The following is an 18240-nucleotide window of genomic DNA, read 5'->3' as shown; positions in this document are numbered from 1 at the left end:
AATAAATGAGACAAGTAGATTTTCATGATTTCCACTTTCCACCTTAACTGAATCACTGCATCTTGCTGTAATTGGTGAAAGACCTATGTATCTGAATGCATAACTAGGCCTACTTTACCAAAAAATCTATACTTTTCCACAAAAAGCACTGGTTGTAAAGCAAGTTCCCCCATGAAGCAACATGAAGTCTGCACAAACTCCTACTTCATAGGAGTCCTTGGACATTAAGCAAGCTTTCCTGTGCAAGTAGACCAGCATAAGTGACAAGCAGTATAGAGCAGATCACTAGAAAGCAATTTATTAATACTGTGAGCCAGAGCATTTGCATTTCATTTCCAAGTGATATCTATCATCTCTGTGAAAGGACTGATAAGGCGATCTATGCAGAGATTGCTCAACTTTTTTTTTTATTTCATTAAAATTGGCAGGTGGGAGGTTTGGACTGGATCCACAGCACTGGGGGGGGGGGGGTTAGCTGTTTCCATGATAAAAACAGTCTCCCTGGAGCAGCTTATTCACTGGGGGTGGGACCCACATTTACCCCTTGAGGCAGAAAATTTATATTAGGGGAATCTGATTTTAAGAAGTTACAGGAACTCCAATCAGGGTCCTGACATTCTCGTGTCCAGTTTGTGCCTAAGAGGCACTCTTGATCAAAGTGCAGTTCCACCCTCATTCTGATCCTTAAGCTCAGGAAAGAAAGGTTTTTACTGTGGATGAAATTTCCCTTCCTATAGGAAAGAAGAAGCAGTTAAGATGGTAGGCTATTTCCAACCACATTCCTCTTGTCACTCCAAGGAATTTTGGTGCAGTAGATAGGGGCAGATTCATCACCATCTTTGTCTTTAAAAGTGGGACAGACTAGCCAGCAAGATGACCAGCTGACAGTTTAAGGAACCATTTCTGCCAGGGTGCTCTGCTGAGGTAGTAATTCAGAAAAAATCAGAAGAATAGGATAGAGGAAAACAATGGTTTCTATTTGTCCAGGTTCCTGAAAGAGGCTTCCATCTGTTCACAGCTGAAGTCTGTTGCTGAAGATTCCACTTTCTCCCTTCTGCTGGCAAAGATTTAAATGATGTCAGCTTTTTTTGTTTTCAAGTTTTATTTTTAAAGGGATTACATGTAGAGAAGCCTTTACCTGGTAAGTGAGCCCTTAGGGAAAAATATCACCATATACACAGTTCTGTCCTTGGATTCACAGTATAGCTTCTTGACTTACATGCTTCCACAGTTAAAAGAAATTTGGTCAATGCTTTCGACTTAACTCTCTAGCTGATGATACTAAAGCAGGCCTACTTATCAGCATGGATCAGCTCCGGGAAGGTAAAACCAACCTTGTCTTCTCTTTACTCCCACCTCACAGTTCTGCCGTTTCTCCCATTTTCCTATTTAGAAAAAGCCCGATCACATTAGCTCTTTCTACTTGGGCAACTAACTCACCCACTAGCCTTGGGCCACACTTTACAAAAGAAAGCACTTCTAGAGTTTCTCCCTATCTATTCACAGTGCAGTTTCCAAGCCCATGATACGAGAGGAGGTTCCAGACCCTCCCAAGTGCTCCAACAAAGGTTTAACTAAATCACGAGGCAGACACATCCCAACTTAGTCAGGACCATTCTGTAAAAAGGAAAAGAAGAAGAAAAAACCCCTCCCCGAGTAGACAGGGCTCCCATATAAAGACACCAGTCTGCATTGTGTCGCAGGCAAAGTCTATGTTCCTTATAGAGAGATCAATGGAGTCCCAGAAGTTCCACTCAGTAGGGGAGAAGGGGAAGCAGGGGAAGTATATGAGTCTGTGGTGACTCCCCCATTATTGCTGTTCCTCCTTTTCTTGCCAAAGCTGTAGCACCTTCCAAGATAACTCCGTGGCAGGACTTTACCGGAGGCTGCTGCTGCTGCTGGCCTGAGAGCTGCCCACACCAGGGTGTTCAGGGCTATGCCGATTCTAAAGAAAAATAAAATGGACACACATGCAAGAATGAGAATGAAAGTTCTCAACAATAATGAAAGGCCAGGAGAAAAGGCCCCACATCTCAGTCAGTTCTCTGGCACCTGAGGGTACAATTACTTGAGCTGGTGGAAGCATTCTTCCCAACTTACTTACTTTCTTTTTCTTCTTCTCCTTCTTCTTCCTTTTCCGCTCAGGGTCATCCTCTTTCTTCTTCTTTTTCTTCTTATGGTCAGAATCTGAAGGTGTTTCTGCCAAAAAGAGAAAAGGAACTGAAGCAGGAACTTTGGATGAAGCAGGAATTGCGGTAGCTTAGGCCGCTAGACTGTGGAATGCTAAATTGAAAAGGAAGGGCAGGGGTTGGTGAGGGCAAATGCAACCACAGGGCCCAAGGAGGAAGCTTCTTACCTGGAGGGACAGGATCCTGCGTACGACTCTGCTTGTGTTTGTGCTTGTTTTTTTTCTTAGGTGGCTGGATGTGCATTAAGCGACACTGCTCTGGCAGCTGAAGCAGTGCAAAAGAAACCAAAGAGCATGTTAGTCCACTGAATGCCACATCTGTTGTTCCAGTAAATAACCACAGGTGCAATCATTTGCGGGGAGGGGGGTTGCTTGTTTCTTTGGTAACCTGGTCCCACCGTTATCCCCCATCAAAACTTACAAGAAAAGTTTCTACTATGTTCACTAAGCTTAGTACTTGGGTCTGTTATGAGCTCGGAGCTCCCTAGACTCCTTGGCAATCTACCCTTCACAGAATATGGCTAAAGCATTACTGTGGAATTCACATGTGAGTCAACCTTTCTCTTCTTACCTGCTCTGCAAAAGAGAGCACTAAATTTGGCAGTACAGTGGTACCTCCGTTTACAAACTTAATTTGTTCCGGAGGTCCATTCTTAACCCAAACCATTCTTAACCCGAGGTGCACTTTTGCTAATGGAGTCTCCCGTTGCTGCCACGCATCCCACTCGCATCCCAGGGCAAAGTTCGCTACCCAGAATACATACTTTTGGGTTAGCGGAGCTCGTAATCCTAAACGTTCGTAAGGAGGGCGGTACGTAACCCAAGGTTCCACTGTACTTCTCTTTGTGACTCCTGCCTGGGATCCTTCCCTAACTTCAGCCTACCTACTACTGCCTATTCCATCAAGGGAGATGGATCCCATTCTGCTGGACTCACAGTTTCTCACAGTACTCATATTCTCCAGTGCACCCTAACATCCATTTCCAACTCTGGCAATTTTTTTTTGTCATTCAGGACATTCTTTTCCCACCGACAGTCAGTATTTCCTTCTTCCCTTGCAGCCCCCACCTCTAACTTACCGGGCCTGCATGGAGACGAAAGCCTGTTAGCATGGTACCGGTGATAGGGTTGAACGAACTGCTGCAGATGGGAGGCTTCTCAATGAGAGAACGCAGGCTGCTGTTGTCATGTGAACCTGGCAAATCTATCATCCCTGGTAGGTCTGGCAGGAAGTTGCTGAGTTTCTCCTTCACCTTTTTGCCACAAAATTTGTTGTAGGCATGCTCCAGGTTGTAGTGGGTGATCAGGTTTGTGCTCCCTGTTAGTTCTGTAGTACCTGGCAAAGAACAAAGGACATGACAATACTGCCTATGTTTGGCTTGTTGGGATTAACAGGACAAAGGCAGATAGAATCTGGCAAGCAAATCCTTCAGATACGACACTACTTGCACCTGCAAGTGACTTCTTTGTTGAGATGACAAGAGGACATGTCCAGCCTCATACACCCAAAATGCTTTTGGTGAAGCCAGATCAAGAAAAACCTTCGCTCTGCTTTCTGAAAATATACTTCTCTTCTTGATAGGCTGAGGCATCCTGGGAAGAAAATCCCCAGAGTCCTATTCATGTATACAGGTGGTGCCTCGCAAGACGAAAAGAATCCGTTCTGTTATTCTCTTCGTCTAGCGGTTTTTTTGTCTTGCAAAGCAAGCCCATTGACGGATTAGCGGATTAGCGCTATTAGCGGCTTTTAGTGGCTTATCTGCTGATCGGATCAGCTGATAAGCGGCTTAGCGGCTTAGAAAAAGGGGGGAGGAAAAAAACCTCGCAGGAACTCGCAAGACATTGTCGTCTTGCGAAGCAAGCCCATAGGAGATCCATTTTGCGAAGCACCTCCAAAATGGAAAACTCTTTCGTCTAGCGAGTTTTCCGTCTTGCGAGGCATTCGTCTTGCGGGGCACCACTGTACTTGAAATTAAGTCCCACTTATGTCATGGGAGGTTGCTTCAAGGTAATGGTTTGTAGGACCCTCGTCTCATAACAAAGCAATAGTTTGCACACAATACTAAGCCAAATCATGGCTTCACACAAATCATGGTTGCTGTGCTTCTTCCTGAGTCCTGCTGATGCACTACTTAAGGTCAAGTTTGGCTATGTGTTACATCCAAACTGGGCTCATGTTCTGTCTCTCCTGACAAGCCATGAACTAGCTGTTGTTGATCACTCATAGTTTGGGGGAGACAACCATGACCCCCGAGTCGGCATGCAGTGCGGAGCCAAACCACAGCCTTTGCTCTGGGAATGCTTGCTCTCGTGTGCTAAGCCAAGTTTTGGCCTAGTGTTACATGTTCACTGGGCCCTATTTGCTTATGGTGTTTAGACAGTGCTTTTCAGACGGACCTTCCATATAGATTATTACAGCAAGCATCTATTAAAGCAGAAAAGGCAAACAGGGGCTTGCCATGAAGTTAATAATGAACTTCAGCGGCTTCCGCCTCGGCAGCGCCAAATGCGGATGCACCGCATGACTCCGCCTCCCTGTTTTGATCCGGCACCTCATTGGCCCCCAGTAGCTGCCAATCGAAATCTCACCACTACCTGCGCTTCCGCGAAGTCGTCAGCTTCGCCTGTTGGGTCTAAGTTCCCACAGGAACAGAGAGGAGTGCCCATCAAGACGCAGCCGCGTATCTCTATTGGGCCATTCCCCCGCGGCGCCTCGTTGGCATTGGCCAAGGATGCAAGGCCCGCCTCTGCATTCCGGTAGGCTGAGTCGCCCCCGAAGCCCGCCCCCTCCAACAGCCACTTACCTGGTAACTCGCGCATTAGGTAGAAGGGGCCGCTGGCGGCCGCCGCTTTCTCTCCGACGGGGGTCACGGCAGGGACGGGAGGTGGCCCAGTCCCCGGTCCTCCGGGTTTCCCTGGTCCAAAGCCCAGCGCGGCGGCTGTGGTAGGCGGAGGCGGTTCCGTCCCTCCGAAGAGAGCGGAGAAATTCTCCATCATCCCGGCGTGCCCCGCGCAATCTCCTCCCATTGGCTTCGCATCTTGGCTGTCCCCTCGGCTCGCCTTGTTTTCATTGGAGAGTGGTGAACCCTCCTCTTACGTATGATTGGCTAACTAACCTGGAAACTAGGCCGCGTTCCGATTGGACGGCGCTCTGCTTTCTCGTGACGTATTTTTAGATGGCGGCATGACGTCGACAGCATGCGTCGAGAGGCCCCCTAGTTTGTATTCCGAATCCATCCCAGCGATTCTGAAGTCGGCCAATGATAGTGCGCGGTGTTGCTCTAAGCTCCGCCTTTCCGTTGATTGGCGTAGGCATTGGCCAGCGAGCCCGAGCGGAGGAACGACGAGCGTGCGCCGCCGGCAGGCGCTAGAAGCTGTCGGCGCGGGGGCTCGGTCAGGGTGAGGTGAAGATGGCGGTGCTTGCTCCGCTGCTGGCCCTGATCTACTCCGTGCCTGGGATCTGCCGGTGGCTGGCGCAGCCCTACTACCCGCTGTCGCTTCTGCTCTCGGCTGCCTTCCTGCTGGTGCGGAAGGTGCCGCCGTTATGCCACGGGCTGCCCACCCAGCGCGAGGACGGCAACCCCTGTGACTTCGACTGGGTGAGGAGGCCTTGCCGGAGCCCCTTCTGACTGGCGCCCCACCTCACGCCCTCTTTCCTCCATGGGGCTCATCCGGCCAACTGCCGGGAAGGGAACGTTTCTCCCCTTTGCCCAAAGAAGTCGAGATCTGTCGTTTGGCATCCTCGTCCCGGAGACTCTCGACTCTCCGACTGGAAGGAAAAAGACTTTCTTTCTTTCTTTTTACTTTCTTTCTTTTCTTCTTCGGCGCCATCAACTGATAGCGCTCTTGTTGTTTTGATGGCTGGTTCGCCATGTACTAGTGAAGGGTGACTAACTTGCGGCCCTCCAGATATTGTTTCTTTATTTATTGAATTTATATACCGCCCTGTACTCGGAGGTCTCAGGGCGGTTCACAGAACAAAATCAAAATAGAAAACCACAAAATATATAATAAAAAACAACAACCCAATACCCCCCAGTTGTTGGGCCTCAGTTCCCACCCTCTTTGGTTACTGGGCATGCTATTTGGGGTTGGTGGAAGTTAAGAGTCCAACCCGATCTGAAGGGCTGCAGACTAGCTGCTGTTTAATATTTTATTAATCACCCATCCTACACTCGTAAGGTCCCAGTTGTTTTAATTGTTGTCAGAATGACATGCACAAAGGCAAGACATGATAATAGTTTGTGTTTAATGTAATAAGCTCCTCCACCTCAGGAGAGGACCCCAATAGAGGTGAATTTCTTTCCAACCTCTGATGGGAGTGACCTCCAGGAATATCTGCCGACTTTCACACTTAACCTCCCTTTAAAGTAGTGGAGGCCTGCTCTGTTCTCCGCTTCCCAATATGCTGGTATTTGTCTGCCTGTACCGTTCAAATCTCAATGCTTATAATACCACCAGAGTGTTTGTTTGCATTACAAACAGCCCCTGGTTAGATAGTAAATTCAAAGTGGTTCCCACTCGCATTCTTCCTCTGCTTCTTCCTCTTACTATTGCTTACCATTTTCTGCCCTTTCCTCAAATGGCTCCTGTGCTTGCACTGAACTGCACACAAAAGTTCAAAAGAGCTCATAAAGGTGTCTCTGAATTCTCAACATCTTATGATAGTTTTTTCATGCCTGGCAACTCTGCTAGAAAACTTCCATTTCATTTTGTGCTCCCCTTCTGTTGTAAGGCACATGTGTGCATAGCAACTCAGCAAATCAATAAGTCAAAATTCCTTTCCTGTTGCATCTTCTTTCATATCTCTAGTCCAAACCTCAAAAGAAGCTGCTTTGAGTGTGGTAATCCATAGCACTTGTTCCCATGTCACACTGTGGGGTTTCCTGCCCATATGAATTGATCATGTAGGAGAATGTAGTGATCACAAAACTAGTTTAGTTGTGGGATCTGGTGTATGGGCAGTCTTAAAAAGACATTTAGACAGACAGCTTTTTAATCCTTTAGATGTGATACATGTTTTAATCATATGGGTTGGAGTAAAGTATTAATTGGGTCATCTCTGGTTGTGTAATTCTGTGGGCATGACCGTAGGTTGTTCTGTAACAGGTAAGCAACAGGCTGACAGGATTAGGGAAGTTTAGGCAAGATTAGGGAAGTTTTTAATGTTTGATTCCTATATTAATGAATTGGCCCTAAAGGTTGTGTGTACCACTTAATGTAAATTGCCCTGCACATAAAGCAAAAACAATTTTTTATTGTGGTATCTTAAGTCTACAACAGTGATATATTGTGCTAGACACTAGTTTTTCAGATGTACCACACAGTATTTTGTTGTGTAAAGGGCCACAAAAATTGTTTGGTTTTGCTGCAACAATATATCATGGCTATTCTTTTTGTATTTGCCTCATAAAACACTTTAACATTTGAGCAGGATGTTTATGCAAGATTGCACTAGCTGTTTTAGTGAAAAAATATTTTCATTGCAAATCACTCTTTATGTGGAGGTAGTTAACTGCATAATTTGTTTTTCTTGTAACAAGAAAAAAGTAACATAGAGCACTTGCACAATTTACTAAATGTACAAAATAAGGTGATCCTTGCATATGCCGTCACATAAAAGTCAGCTCTAGTTTTATTTCATTGTGCACCTGCTTGGTTTGTGGTCCTGAAACTTCCAAGCAACTGTAAGCTTCCTTTGGAACTAGCAGTATGGCTAGCTAGATGATGAATAAATGTGACATCTGCTCTAAGGACAGGCCAGCTGGTCCCTTTTCCCCACTGCTTGCACAACCACTTACTGCCATCTTTCTTTTTAGCGCGAGGTGGAGATTCTTATGTTCCTCAGTGCCATTGTGATGATGAAGAACCGCAGATCCAGTAAGTAATGCTTGTTCTTTATCTCTCTCTTTTTGGAGTAAAGCTTACAAATGATTCAGAAAACAAAGATTTCACAGCTGGCTTTAACCTTTATCAAAATCTTATTTTCTTTAAAATCAGTATAGTCCAGTCAGTATATTTTGAACAAATAGCTGGTACAGAATGGGATGTAAGTGGGATGAGGTTGTGTCAAAATTTCACACAGAAACAGAAAGCACCTAAATGATTTGAAAAGTTTTAAGATGAATGGCTGCTGCTAGGCCCTTGTTCCTCTGCCACAATTGGTGCATTGTCCCTGTGCATTCCTGCTGTAGGAGTGGCTTCAGAAGGTGACCTGTCTATTTCTTTTGTTTTCTGTTCCATAATACAAAGATATGGAGGCCAGCGGGGCAAAGCTTCCATGTGCCAAGACTTGGTGTATTATGGGTGAGATTAAGTGAAGGTCAACATGGAGGTGATAAGAATATAGCAGAGAACAGTGACTGCCTAAGATGAAAGGATATGCAGAATGTGGGGTTTAGCTTGAAATGATATGGGAAGCAGGAATGACCTGTAGGCAAATGTAGAAAGCTACAGCAAATGCTGTAAAATACAAAACTGTACAATGTTAGCCTAGGACAGCACTCGTTTGACAAGAAACTCCCACATACCTTGAAAACTACACCGTGTGTGTGTATCTATCAATAGGCATTCTAAATATGTAATCTGTCTTGCACAGAAAGCTTCCACAAATTTTTTAAAAGTTAAGCTTCAGTCAAAATTCCAGCTTGTTACTGGGCCTAGCAGTGATACAGATAATATCAGCCATAAGAATGTGCCTCTTTCTCTCTCTCAAGTTACTGTGGACCAGCATGTGGGAAACATCTTCATGTTCAGCAAAGTAGCCAATGTCATCCTTTTTTTCCGCCTTGACATCAGAATGGGACTGCTCTACCTCACCCTCTGTATAGGTGAGTCATCCTAGTTATATCCTAGTTCTAGTTCTGTCAATTGAGGAGGACTTGGACAACATAAATAATAGGACTTTAGATGCAAAATCCACCAGTTCTGCATAACCACATAATACATCTTTCATAATTCCTCTATTTTGGGGCATTATTTTTGTTTATAGGGCAATGCCAGCTTGCATTAAGTGGAAGTAAAGACTACCCCATGATTGCCATATCTAACACTGCAGCTGGAACCTGCTGTCTGAATTCCATTTTCTTGAGCTATTGGAGGAGGGCTGTGGGCTGGAGGAATCTTCATTCCTGGCAAAAGGAGAATATAATCCAGGGAAGCTTTTGAGAATTCTGCCAATTCTGCAGGGAGGAGCCACAGCTTTTGTAGAGTACCTACCTTGGAGAGCAACTGCTAGTCATTTTAATTCAATACTGTAGTAGGTGGACAAAAACTCTGGTCCCATATAAAGCAGCTTCCTAATCCCATCCCAGCATAGTACTAAACCAGGGGTCAGCAAACTTTTTCAGCAGGGTGGGGCGGTCCACTGTCCCTCAGACCTTGTCGGGGGCCGGACTATATTTGGGGAGGGGGGAATGAACGAATTCCTATGCCCCACAAATAACCCAGAGATGCATTTTAAATAACAGGACACATTCTACTCATGTAAAAACACGCTGATTCCCGGACCGTCTGCGGGCCGGATTTAGAAGGCGGTTGGGCCGGTTCCGGCCCCCGGGCCTTAGCTTGCCTACCAATGTGCTAGCTAAGCTGTGCTTGGTGTGTGCCTTTTCAGTGTTCCTGATGACCTGCAAGCCACCTCTGTACCTGGGTCCTGAATACATCAAATATTTCAGTGATAAAACAATAGATGTGAGTATTTTATTCTCTGCACTCTCATTTGTTCTTGTGGACTTGGATAAAATGGGTATAGCTTATTATTTTGGGTATAGTGTATTATATTATGCTGACTTCGTTTCTTTACAGTAAGAAAATGAACACAATAAAAACCCTTGTTAAAACAGAAATAGGCAGTGCTGGCTGAAAAGGAGACACTGCTTCAACAAGGTTCCACAGTGACCACCTTGGAAAATATGCTCCCCTCCCACTTTTGTCCCTGGATCTGGAACATTTATTCTCGGGCAAGTGGGTAGTCTGCAGCTCCTGGCTTTTCCTGGCAGCAGCAGTGACTGAACCAGCAGAGAGATGATGATGATAACTGTCCACTTCCCAGGCCGTAGATGGTCACTGTTGCTGCTCCAACTGTATGTTCTACCTTTTCTTTCTTGGAGCTCAAGGAGGCATATATTCTATACATTCACACACACACTTTGTTCTCATAACTACCTTCTGAGGTAGATTGGCCAGAGAGAAAGTGTCTGGCCCAAGGTCCCTCACTGAGCTTCACTACTGAGTGCAGATTTGACCCCGATCTTCCAGGTTCTACTTTGACACTTTATCTAACCATTGCACTGCATTAGTTCTGCTTAAGGAGGCCCCAAGTTTATTATTCTGTACCGCTGTTTCCTCTTGCTGATTGTTTTTTTTAAAAAGTTGCATGCAGTCTTACCGCCCTGTGAGCATTGTGGAAATTTTGTTTATAGATATGGAATATTAAATATTATTTAAAATATGTTATAGAAATGGTACATATTAACACGAGAACTGAGAGTATTGAGACCCATGAAGATCTGAACAAAGAGTGTCATTGGCAGTCTAAATTGATGTCGGTTAGTGGTGGTGGAATGGGACTGGTTCAGCCCAACTGAAAAAGCCTTGCCCTGAGCTCTGAAGTTCAGACAAAGGGAGCACTTTCCAGATAGTCTTAAACACAGAGAGAAGTGCAAGCATGAAGGTAACTGTTGGATGTAGCCTAGTACAGGCATGTCCAACAGGTAGATCGTGATCTACCGGTAGATCACTGGACATCTGTGGTAGATCACTGGTAGATCATTGGCTCCCCCCCAAAGAAGCTAAACAACTGTGGCTCCCCTAAAAAAAGTTCGACGTTTTACCTCCTCCCTGAAAAAACTCGACAACTTTGACCTGAACCCCCAAAAAGGGGGTCAATCACTGCCAATTTTTAACTCTGTGAGTAGATTGCAGTCTCTTGGGAGTTGGCCACCCCTGGCCTAGTATATGAACTATTTGGACCTACTCCATGATGGTTGTGTACTGCCTCCAATATTGGAGGTGGTTTGCATCTGAATCCTAGTTCCTAGGAAGCATAAGTAAGGGAAGTGCTGTTACACTCTGCCCTTGTGGGCTTCCCATAGGCATCTGGTTGGGCACTGTAAGAGAGGGGGCTGGACTGGCTGCTCGGATCCAGCAGGCTTCTACTGATAACCTCCTGCTCTTTGCCAGTGCCTCTCAACTCCTGGAACTCTATGGGTTTGGATTGTGATTGCTGGTCCTCCTGTGCAGCAACTTTCCCCAACCTGGTGCCCTCCAGGTGTTATTAAGCTGGAACTCTTGTCATCCCTCCCCATTGGCCATGCTGGCTGGGGCTGATGGGAACTGGAATACAAACCATGTTGGAGGGCACCAGGTTAGAGAAGGGTTGATGGTTGTGTGATCCTGCCTTGTCCTTCTATATCCTTTCAACTCTATTGAAGTGTTGTATGTGGACATTTGAGGGATGTGCACTGTGTCAGCCTTGATCCCTCTTTTGCAGGAGGAACTAGAACGGGACAAGCGGGTAACCTGGATTGTGGAATTTTTTGCTAATTGGTCCAATGAGTGCCAGTCATTTGCTCCCATCTATGCAGACTTGTCTCTCAAGTGAGTGGTTTACTCTTTATTAAAAAGTATGGTGTCTTAGTGCAGGGGCAGGCAGACTTCAGCATATGTGATGCCTAAAGTGTGAAGCATACTTTACCTCCAGCACTCACCATTTTTGTTGTGCCGAAGGGTACAGAAAGGCATTGAGTCCAGTATGTTCCAGTGTGATAACTATTGGGCTAAGGTGAGTGTGTATTTTTCTGCTGTGAACTGCCCTGAAATCTATGGATGAAAAGTGGCTTATTCTTATTCTTATATTTCTAAGATACAATATTTCATTTGTTGGATGAACAAAGATAAACTCACCAGGTTATTCTGATTGCAGCCCCTGATGTACTGCTGGCTTTTAAGAAAGAGTTTTACTATAGCCATGCAAGTTATGGTTTAAAAGAGGAAAATTTAGTATCCTCTAAAGCAAACTTTAATGGGAAGGAACCTTAACAAATAGGGAATGTCCATGAATCCAGTCCCTTGTGGTTGCAGAAGGTTAGTGCTAATCCTTTCTACAGAATGTCAATTTAAAATTGATGAAAATTAGTTCCCAAGAGAGTTTACTTTATTTGTGGTTCCCGTTCTGAGGTTTATGAGACCTAGTAGTTGAACTAATGGGAAATGGATGGTGGCAATAGCTCATTAGCTACTGGCAGTTTCTGGATAAAACTCCATAGGAGATTCTGGTGACCCCACCAGACATTCAATTGAGGCAAAGACCTCCCCCCCCCCCCCTTGTACTGAGGTACCAAAGTGAAGGATTACTCTTTAAGTGGCTCTTGGCAAGGGCCTGGCTGCCGATGGCTTTTTTTGAAGCAACCCATTGCTTCCAGCAATGACCAGTAGATGGCCTTAGTGTAGAAAGTGTTTTCATTTTTGGTCCCTGTAGAGTTGAGTTATACATCAACGTTGCGGTTGCATAAGCAGGAAAAGGGTGGCTGTATAACTCAACACAGTAAAATCTAAAGCTTCCCAGTGCTTAATCAGAGGAGTAGTTCAAACTTGAGAGAAGGGAGAAAGCCCCTGGAATCAGCTTAAGGCTGTGCCTTCCATGTTCTTTAATATTCTGTGTTATTGTCTGAAAGCACATGATGCCACAACCTTGGATGAAGCTGAGATCATCTAGGTTTGGTTAGTGTCTGGATGGGAAAGTGTCTGGGACACATATGTATGCTGCCTTGAGTTCCATGCAGGAAAAAAACAGGATGTGACCATTAATGAAATAATAAGCATCTACTTTCTTTCATGGTGTTTCTGCCTGCATACTAACCATTGTTGTGCCTCCCCAGATACAACTGCACCGGATTGAACTTTGGGAAGGTGGATGTGGGCCGCTACCCTGATGTGAGCACCAGGTGAGCTATTTGCTGTAGGAACCTTGGGAGAATGAGGAAGACCACAAGGCTAGGTGTGTGATATGCAGGACCATGAAAACTTGTTTTGCACTAGCAGGGCAGTGTGGGAAGAGGAGATGCAGTGTTGTGAGTAATTCATATTAGCATGTTTATTTTACTTGAATCTAATAAACAAGGCTAAAAACTTAGAATCAGCTATGGTGACCTAATAATTATTTGTAGTTGGCATTCATTATGACTAATGAACCTGTGGAACAATATTTCCTGAAGGAAAAACAAAACACTAGAAAATTTCCTGGCCCACATCAATCTCTGGCTAGATGTTCCTCTTCTTGTTCTCCCTGGACTCAAGCCCTTTGTCTCTTCACAGGTACAAAGTCAGTACATCTCCTCTCACTAAGCAGTTGCCCACACTAATCCTTTTCCAAGGTGGGAAGGAGGTGATGCGCCGGCCACAGATTGATAAAAAGGGACGAGCAGTCTCATGGAATTTTTCGGAGGTACACTCTTATCTGAAGTTTCATTTGTATGCTGTCAATATCAGATGTGCGCCTTCTATTTAGCTGGGGGTCAGTACAAGGTAACACAAAACAATGCTGATCTTTCTTTTTGCCACAGGAGAATGTGATTCGGGAATTCAACTTGAACGAGCTGTACCAGAGAGCCAAGAAAGTGTCTAAGCAGCCTGAGGTCCCAGAGGAGTCTCCAGAACAGCCTGCTGTCCCTGAGGTCCCCAATGGAGAGAGCAAGAAGGACAAATAGAGCCCAGAGGACTGGACTGTGTTCCTTTACTGTTTAGCTCCCCATTCCTCTTCCATTGCCATTCTGATCTCTCTCCTGGGACATCAGCCACAAGCTGCTTTCGCCCACAACGCTGGTGCTGGGAGATGATTGTACATGCCAGGGAGCTTCTATCTTCTGAGTGTAGTTGCCAGGGAGCTTTTATCCTCCTGGGCTCAGTGCCTCTCTGCTGGCAGCTACACGTTTCTTCCCCCATCCCCTGAGTTGCTAGGTGCCGTTTCAGCAAGATAAGATGTGGCCCCAACTCTATAGAAGCTAGAACCTGTTTCTGCATCTAGATGTGGGGCTGCAGGCTTCTCTGGCAATGAATAAGAGCTACCGGGGGGGGGGGGAGAGCAAGAACTCAGTGGACACTGTAAATGGGCAGGATGGGAGGAATCACCACTTTCAGTGGAATTGACTCCCTCCTGTCAAAGCTGTGACACCTCACTCCTGTTTGAATTGGTTTTATGCAGGGTCGTATCTGTGGCTGAGAAGCTACAGGTATCATTGACCAGTTTTGACTACTTGCTACCCACTGCCCTCTACTGTACTGACAACAGAGCTTACGTGGTCTCTTCCCATACTTTTTGGGCTTTAAAAGCCGATGGGTGGATGTACAACGTTTCTTTGCTGAACTTGAAAGTGCTGCTGTGCCAGAGAGTAAGCAGCAGCCATGCAGTCCTTATGGATTTCCTGTTCTCTGCATCATCATCATCAGCTGCTTGCGTGGTGTCATGTGCTGAGGGTGTGCAGTAAGAAGGGGGTCCCTCCTGCCCCCAAACTGGAGGAGTAGCTGCTTCTGCCGTCCAGAGTCATAATTGACAGGGTTCTTATAGCTGCTAACTCCATTTCCAACCCAGGGAGCTTGGATAGGAACAAGCTCCACTTCACTGTACTCATCCACCTTCACACTTCTGTTAATTGTCTTATACGGCTATCTCTAATAAACAAACTTGGGAATGTCTTCTTCTTGGGCCTTTTTTTTGTTTCTGAGTTGGACTATGACCACAGTCTGCATTTGTTTTTTATTATTATTATCATCATCATCATCATTATTATTTATTAAATTTCTATACTGTCCCTTCATCCATAGGTCTCAGGGCATTCTGTACTTTTTTTTTTTAAGGATGTTTTGTAGTGTCCAAGTAAATTTTCTTCACTGTTTAGGACTCGACTCTTCTGTATGGGATGGGGGCTTTGCTACGCTATCCTTCTTGGTGCTCTCTACCAGGCTGTAAGCATGCTGGCTGAGTTGCTGGGAAGATCTTGGAAAACTCCAACTATGGTCTCCACCAGTTTTTAGATGAAGGAGGCATCAGTTTGAAGCTGGACTACAATGGAGCGGGGGGGAGAGATTGAAGTATTTGTATTCTATTTTCCTTATTAAAATTTCCCCTCCTAAATAGTCAGCTGAGGCCAATCATATAGATAGGTGTATGTTTTCACCCTGGGGAAAACTGTCTGTGAGGCTGAATTAGGGGAAGGGTTAACACCTTGCACCATAGTACCAATCCAGACTCCCCCCACACCTGCTTTTAAACCTTTAAAGAAAAAAGAAATCGTGTTTGAAGAATAACTGCCCTCAGCTTCCTCTGATCATCTGATGTACTGCTGTTCCTCACACATGCAAAGGCATTGCTTTTGTCTTCCCCAGACATGCAACTGTTCATAGGCTGGGCCAAAAAATACACCATTGCCAAGCCAGATGTGAAAGGACAGTGTAGGCCACAGAGTGGCAGCACTATAATGGTAACCCTGTAAGAAAGGAATAAAAAGGACCTTGCTTAGATCAGAATGCCAGCTTGTGCTTCTGATGCCTATATTGTTTCCTCCTAATTAAAGGCAGATGCAATCAGAGACAAAGATTTGAGAAATGGGAACAATTTGGAAAGCATGATGTAGAAGGGCAAGTGAGGATAGGGATGCCATGCCATGCTGATCATCATTGGAATGACTTCTATTAACAGAGAAAGGAAAATAGCACAAACTTTGGGAACTATAAGCAGGCAGCTAAGTTGGAACTGCAGTGGTTCTGCTAGGGTAGATAATGGGAAAAGTTCCCTAAAAGTAGTTGGGGGCTCCTAACTTAGGAGGTGGATGTGTCTTACTAAGGAAAGGTAGGAGCTGTTCACCCACAGATATTTTATTAATCAATTGTGTATACTGCCCTTCATCCAAAGATTACAGAGTGGTCACAACATAAAAATACAAAAGGTTCTGTGTTTGCTACAGTGGCATATGATGACTTGACAGTGCGAAATCACTTCCCATGGCTGCTTTCAACCAGATACTCCCATGTGATCAGTACTGCGAATGTGTGGATCTGCCCTTTGCCAGCTGCCATGCCACAAGAGAGTACTGCATTAGAAAATAGGGAGAGTTTGGGGAATTTGGTTTTACGAAACCCATTTTCTTTAAGGCAAAAGAGAGAGAGCTAAACAGCAAACCTCGGACTGAAGTTCTTACAATACCTAGCTGATGCCTATTTACTAGAATATACAGCCAGCTTTATATGGTAATAGCGATGTGACTTCGAAACAGTGCAAAACAGTAGCGTTTATGACTCGGCTCTAATACTTCCTGCGCCCTGCCACGCTCTTTTTATACCTTCAATTAGCATAACGGAATAGATGGGTGGGAACCCTCTATATTTAAAACTCATGCATAGGGATAATCCGCATTAAGTGATCTTTTGTAGAAGGACCAACCCAGCATGGTGCAGCGGATGTTTCCACTGCTTCATCGCAAGAAAACGAATCTGGTTGCCCGCGATCAGTACTAAGCGGGGAATTGCAGCAAAATCCTAAACCAGCGACGCTACCTTAGAAGCCAGGATCGGGAACGAGCCGGGATTGGCTGCTGCAGAACCTCATCGCGATTTGCAGAGGGGCTTGTGTAAGTGGTAGCAACCACCTTGCAAAGCCTCTTTGAACGGGGGGGGGGGGCGGTTAAAAGTCCTGCGATTGCTATTCTTTCATCAAAACAAAATGTTTTGATAGCTAAGGCTGGCATTCTCAGAAGACCCCCTATTTGCTGAACTGGCCAGCTAGGAGACTGGTGCTTTGTGACTTTCCCGACTTTGTTGTTGTTGTTTAGTCGTTTAGTCGTGTCCGACTCCTCGTGACCCCATGGACCAGAGCACGCCAGGCACTTCTGTCCTCCACTGCCTCCCGCAGTTTGATCAAGCTCATGCTAGTAGCTTCAAGAACACCATCCAACCATCTCATTCTCTGTCGTCCCCTTCTCCTTGTGCCCTCCATCTTTCCCAACATCAGGGTCTTTTCCAGGGAGTCTTCTCTTCTCATGAGGTGGCCAAAGTATTGGAGCCTCAGCTTCACGATCTGTCCTTCCAGTGAGCACTCAGGGCTGATTTCCTTCAGAATGGAGAGGTTTGATCTTCTTGCAGTCCATGGGACTCTCAAGAGTCTCCTCCAGCACCATAATTCAAAAGCATCAATTCTTCGGCGATCAGCCTTCTTTATGGTCCAGCTCTCACTTCCATACATCACTACTGGGAAAACCATGGCTTTTACTATACGGACCTTTGTTGGCAAGGTGATGTCTCTGCTTTTTAAGATGTTGTCTAGGTTTGCCATCGCCTTTCTCCCAAGGAGCAGGCGTCTTTTAATTTCGTGACTGCTGTCACCATCTGCACTGATCATGGAGCCCAAGAAAGTAAAATCTCTCACTGCCTCCATTTCTTCCCCATCTATTTGCCAGGAGGTGATGGGCCCAGTGGCCATGATCTTCGTTTTTTTGATGTTGAGCTTCAGACCATATTTTGCGCTCTCCTCTTTCACCCTCATTAAAAGGTTCTTTAATTCCTCTTCACTTTCTGCCATCAAGGTTGTGTCATCTGCATATCTGAGGTTGTTGATATTTCTTCCGGCAATCTTAATTCCGGCTTGGGATTCATCCAGCCCAGCCTTTCGCATGATGAATTCTGCATATAAGTTAAATAAGCAGGGAGACAATATACAGCCTTGCCGTACTCCTTTCCCAATTTGGAACCAATCAGTTGTTCCATATCCAGTTCTAACTGTAGCTTCTTGTCCCACATAGAGATTTCTCAGGAGACAGATGAGGTGATCAGGCACTCCCATTTCTTTAAGAACTTGCCATAGTTTGCTGTGGTCAACACAGTCAAAGGCTTTTGCATAGTCAATGAAGCAGAAGTAGATGTCTTTCTGGAACTCTCTAGCTTTCTCCATAATCCAGCGCATGTTTGCAATTTGGTCTCTGGTTCCTCTGCCTCTTCTAAATCCAGCTTGCACTTCTGGGAGTTCTCGGTCCACATACTGCTTGAGCCTTCCTTGTAGAATT

General features: G+C 45.3%; 2 protein-coding genes across 3 annotated transcripts; one reads left to right on the top strand and one right to left on the bottom strand.

Annotated features, from left to right (window-relative positions):
- Positions 1-961: 961 nt before the first annotated feature.
- Positions 962-5215, bottom strand: MED19 (mediator complex subunit 19; the record flags this gene model as incomplete). The annotated part of the gene is made up of 5 exons (XM_083512673.1): positions 962-1945; positions 2105-2199; positions 2357-2453; positions 3268-3524; positions 4993-5215. 5 exons carry the CDS (start codon positions 5213-5215, stop codon positions 1877-1879), a joined length of 741 nt encoding a protein of 246 aa, XP_083368799.1. The 3' UTR covers positions 962-1876.
- Positions 4839-14881, top strand: TMX2 (thioredoxin related transmembrane protein 2). Of its 2 annotated transcripts, none has more exons than XM_083512667.1 (8): positions 4839-4945; positions 8008-8068; positions 8905-9018; positions 9804-9880; positions 11682-11788; positions 13069-13134; positions 13505-13634; positions 13753-14881. In XM_083512667.1, exons 2-8 carry the CDS (start codon positions 8026-8028, stop codon positions 13894-13896), a joined length of 681 nt encoding a protein of 226 aa, XP_083368793.1. In that variant the 5' UTR covers positions 4839-4945; positions 8008-8025; the 3' UTR covers positions 13897-14881. The 2 variants fall into 2 exon arrangements, with proteins under 2 accessions (XP_083368793.1, XP_083368792.1); XM_083512666.1 differs by lacking the exon at positions 4839-4945 and adding an exon at positions 5358-5787.
- Positions 14882-18240: the final 3359 nt, after the last annotated feature.

Source organism: Podarcis liolepis (assembly GCF_965112155.1).
Source record: "Podarcis liolepis genome assembly, chromosome: 1".
NCBI classification, from domain to species: Eukaryota; Metazoa; Chordata; class Lepidosauria; order Squamata; family Lacertidae; genus Podarcis; species Podarcis liolepis.
Note: the sequence above shows the minus strand (reverse complement) of the source record. Positions and strands in the feature narration are given on the sequence as shown.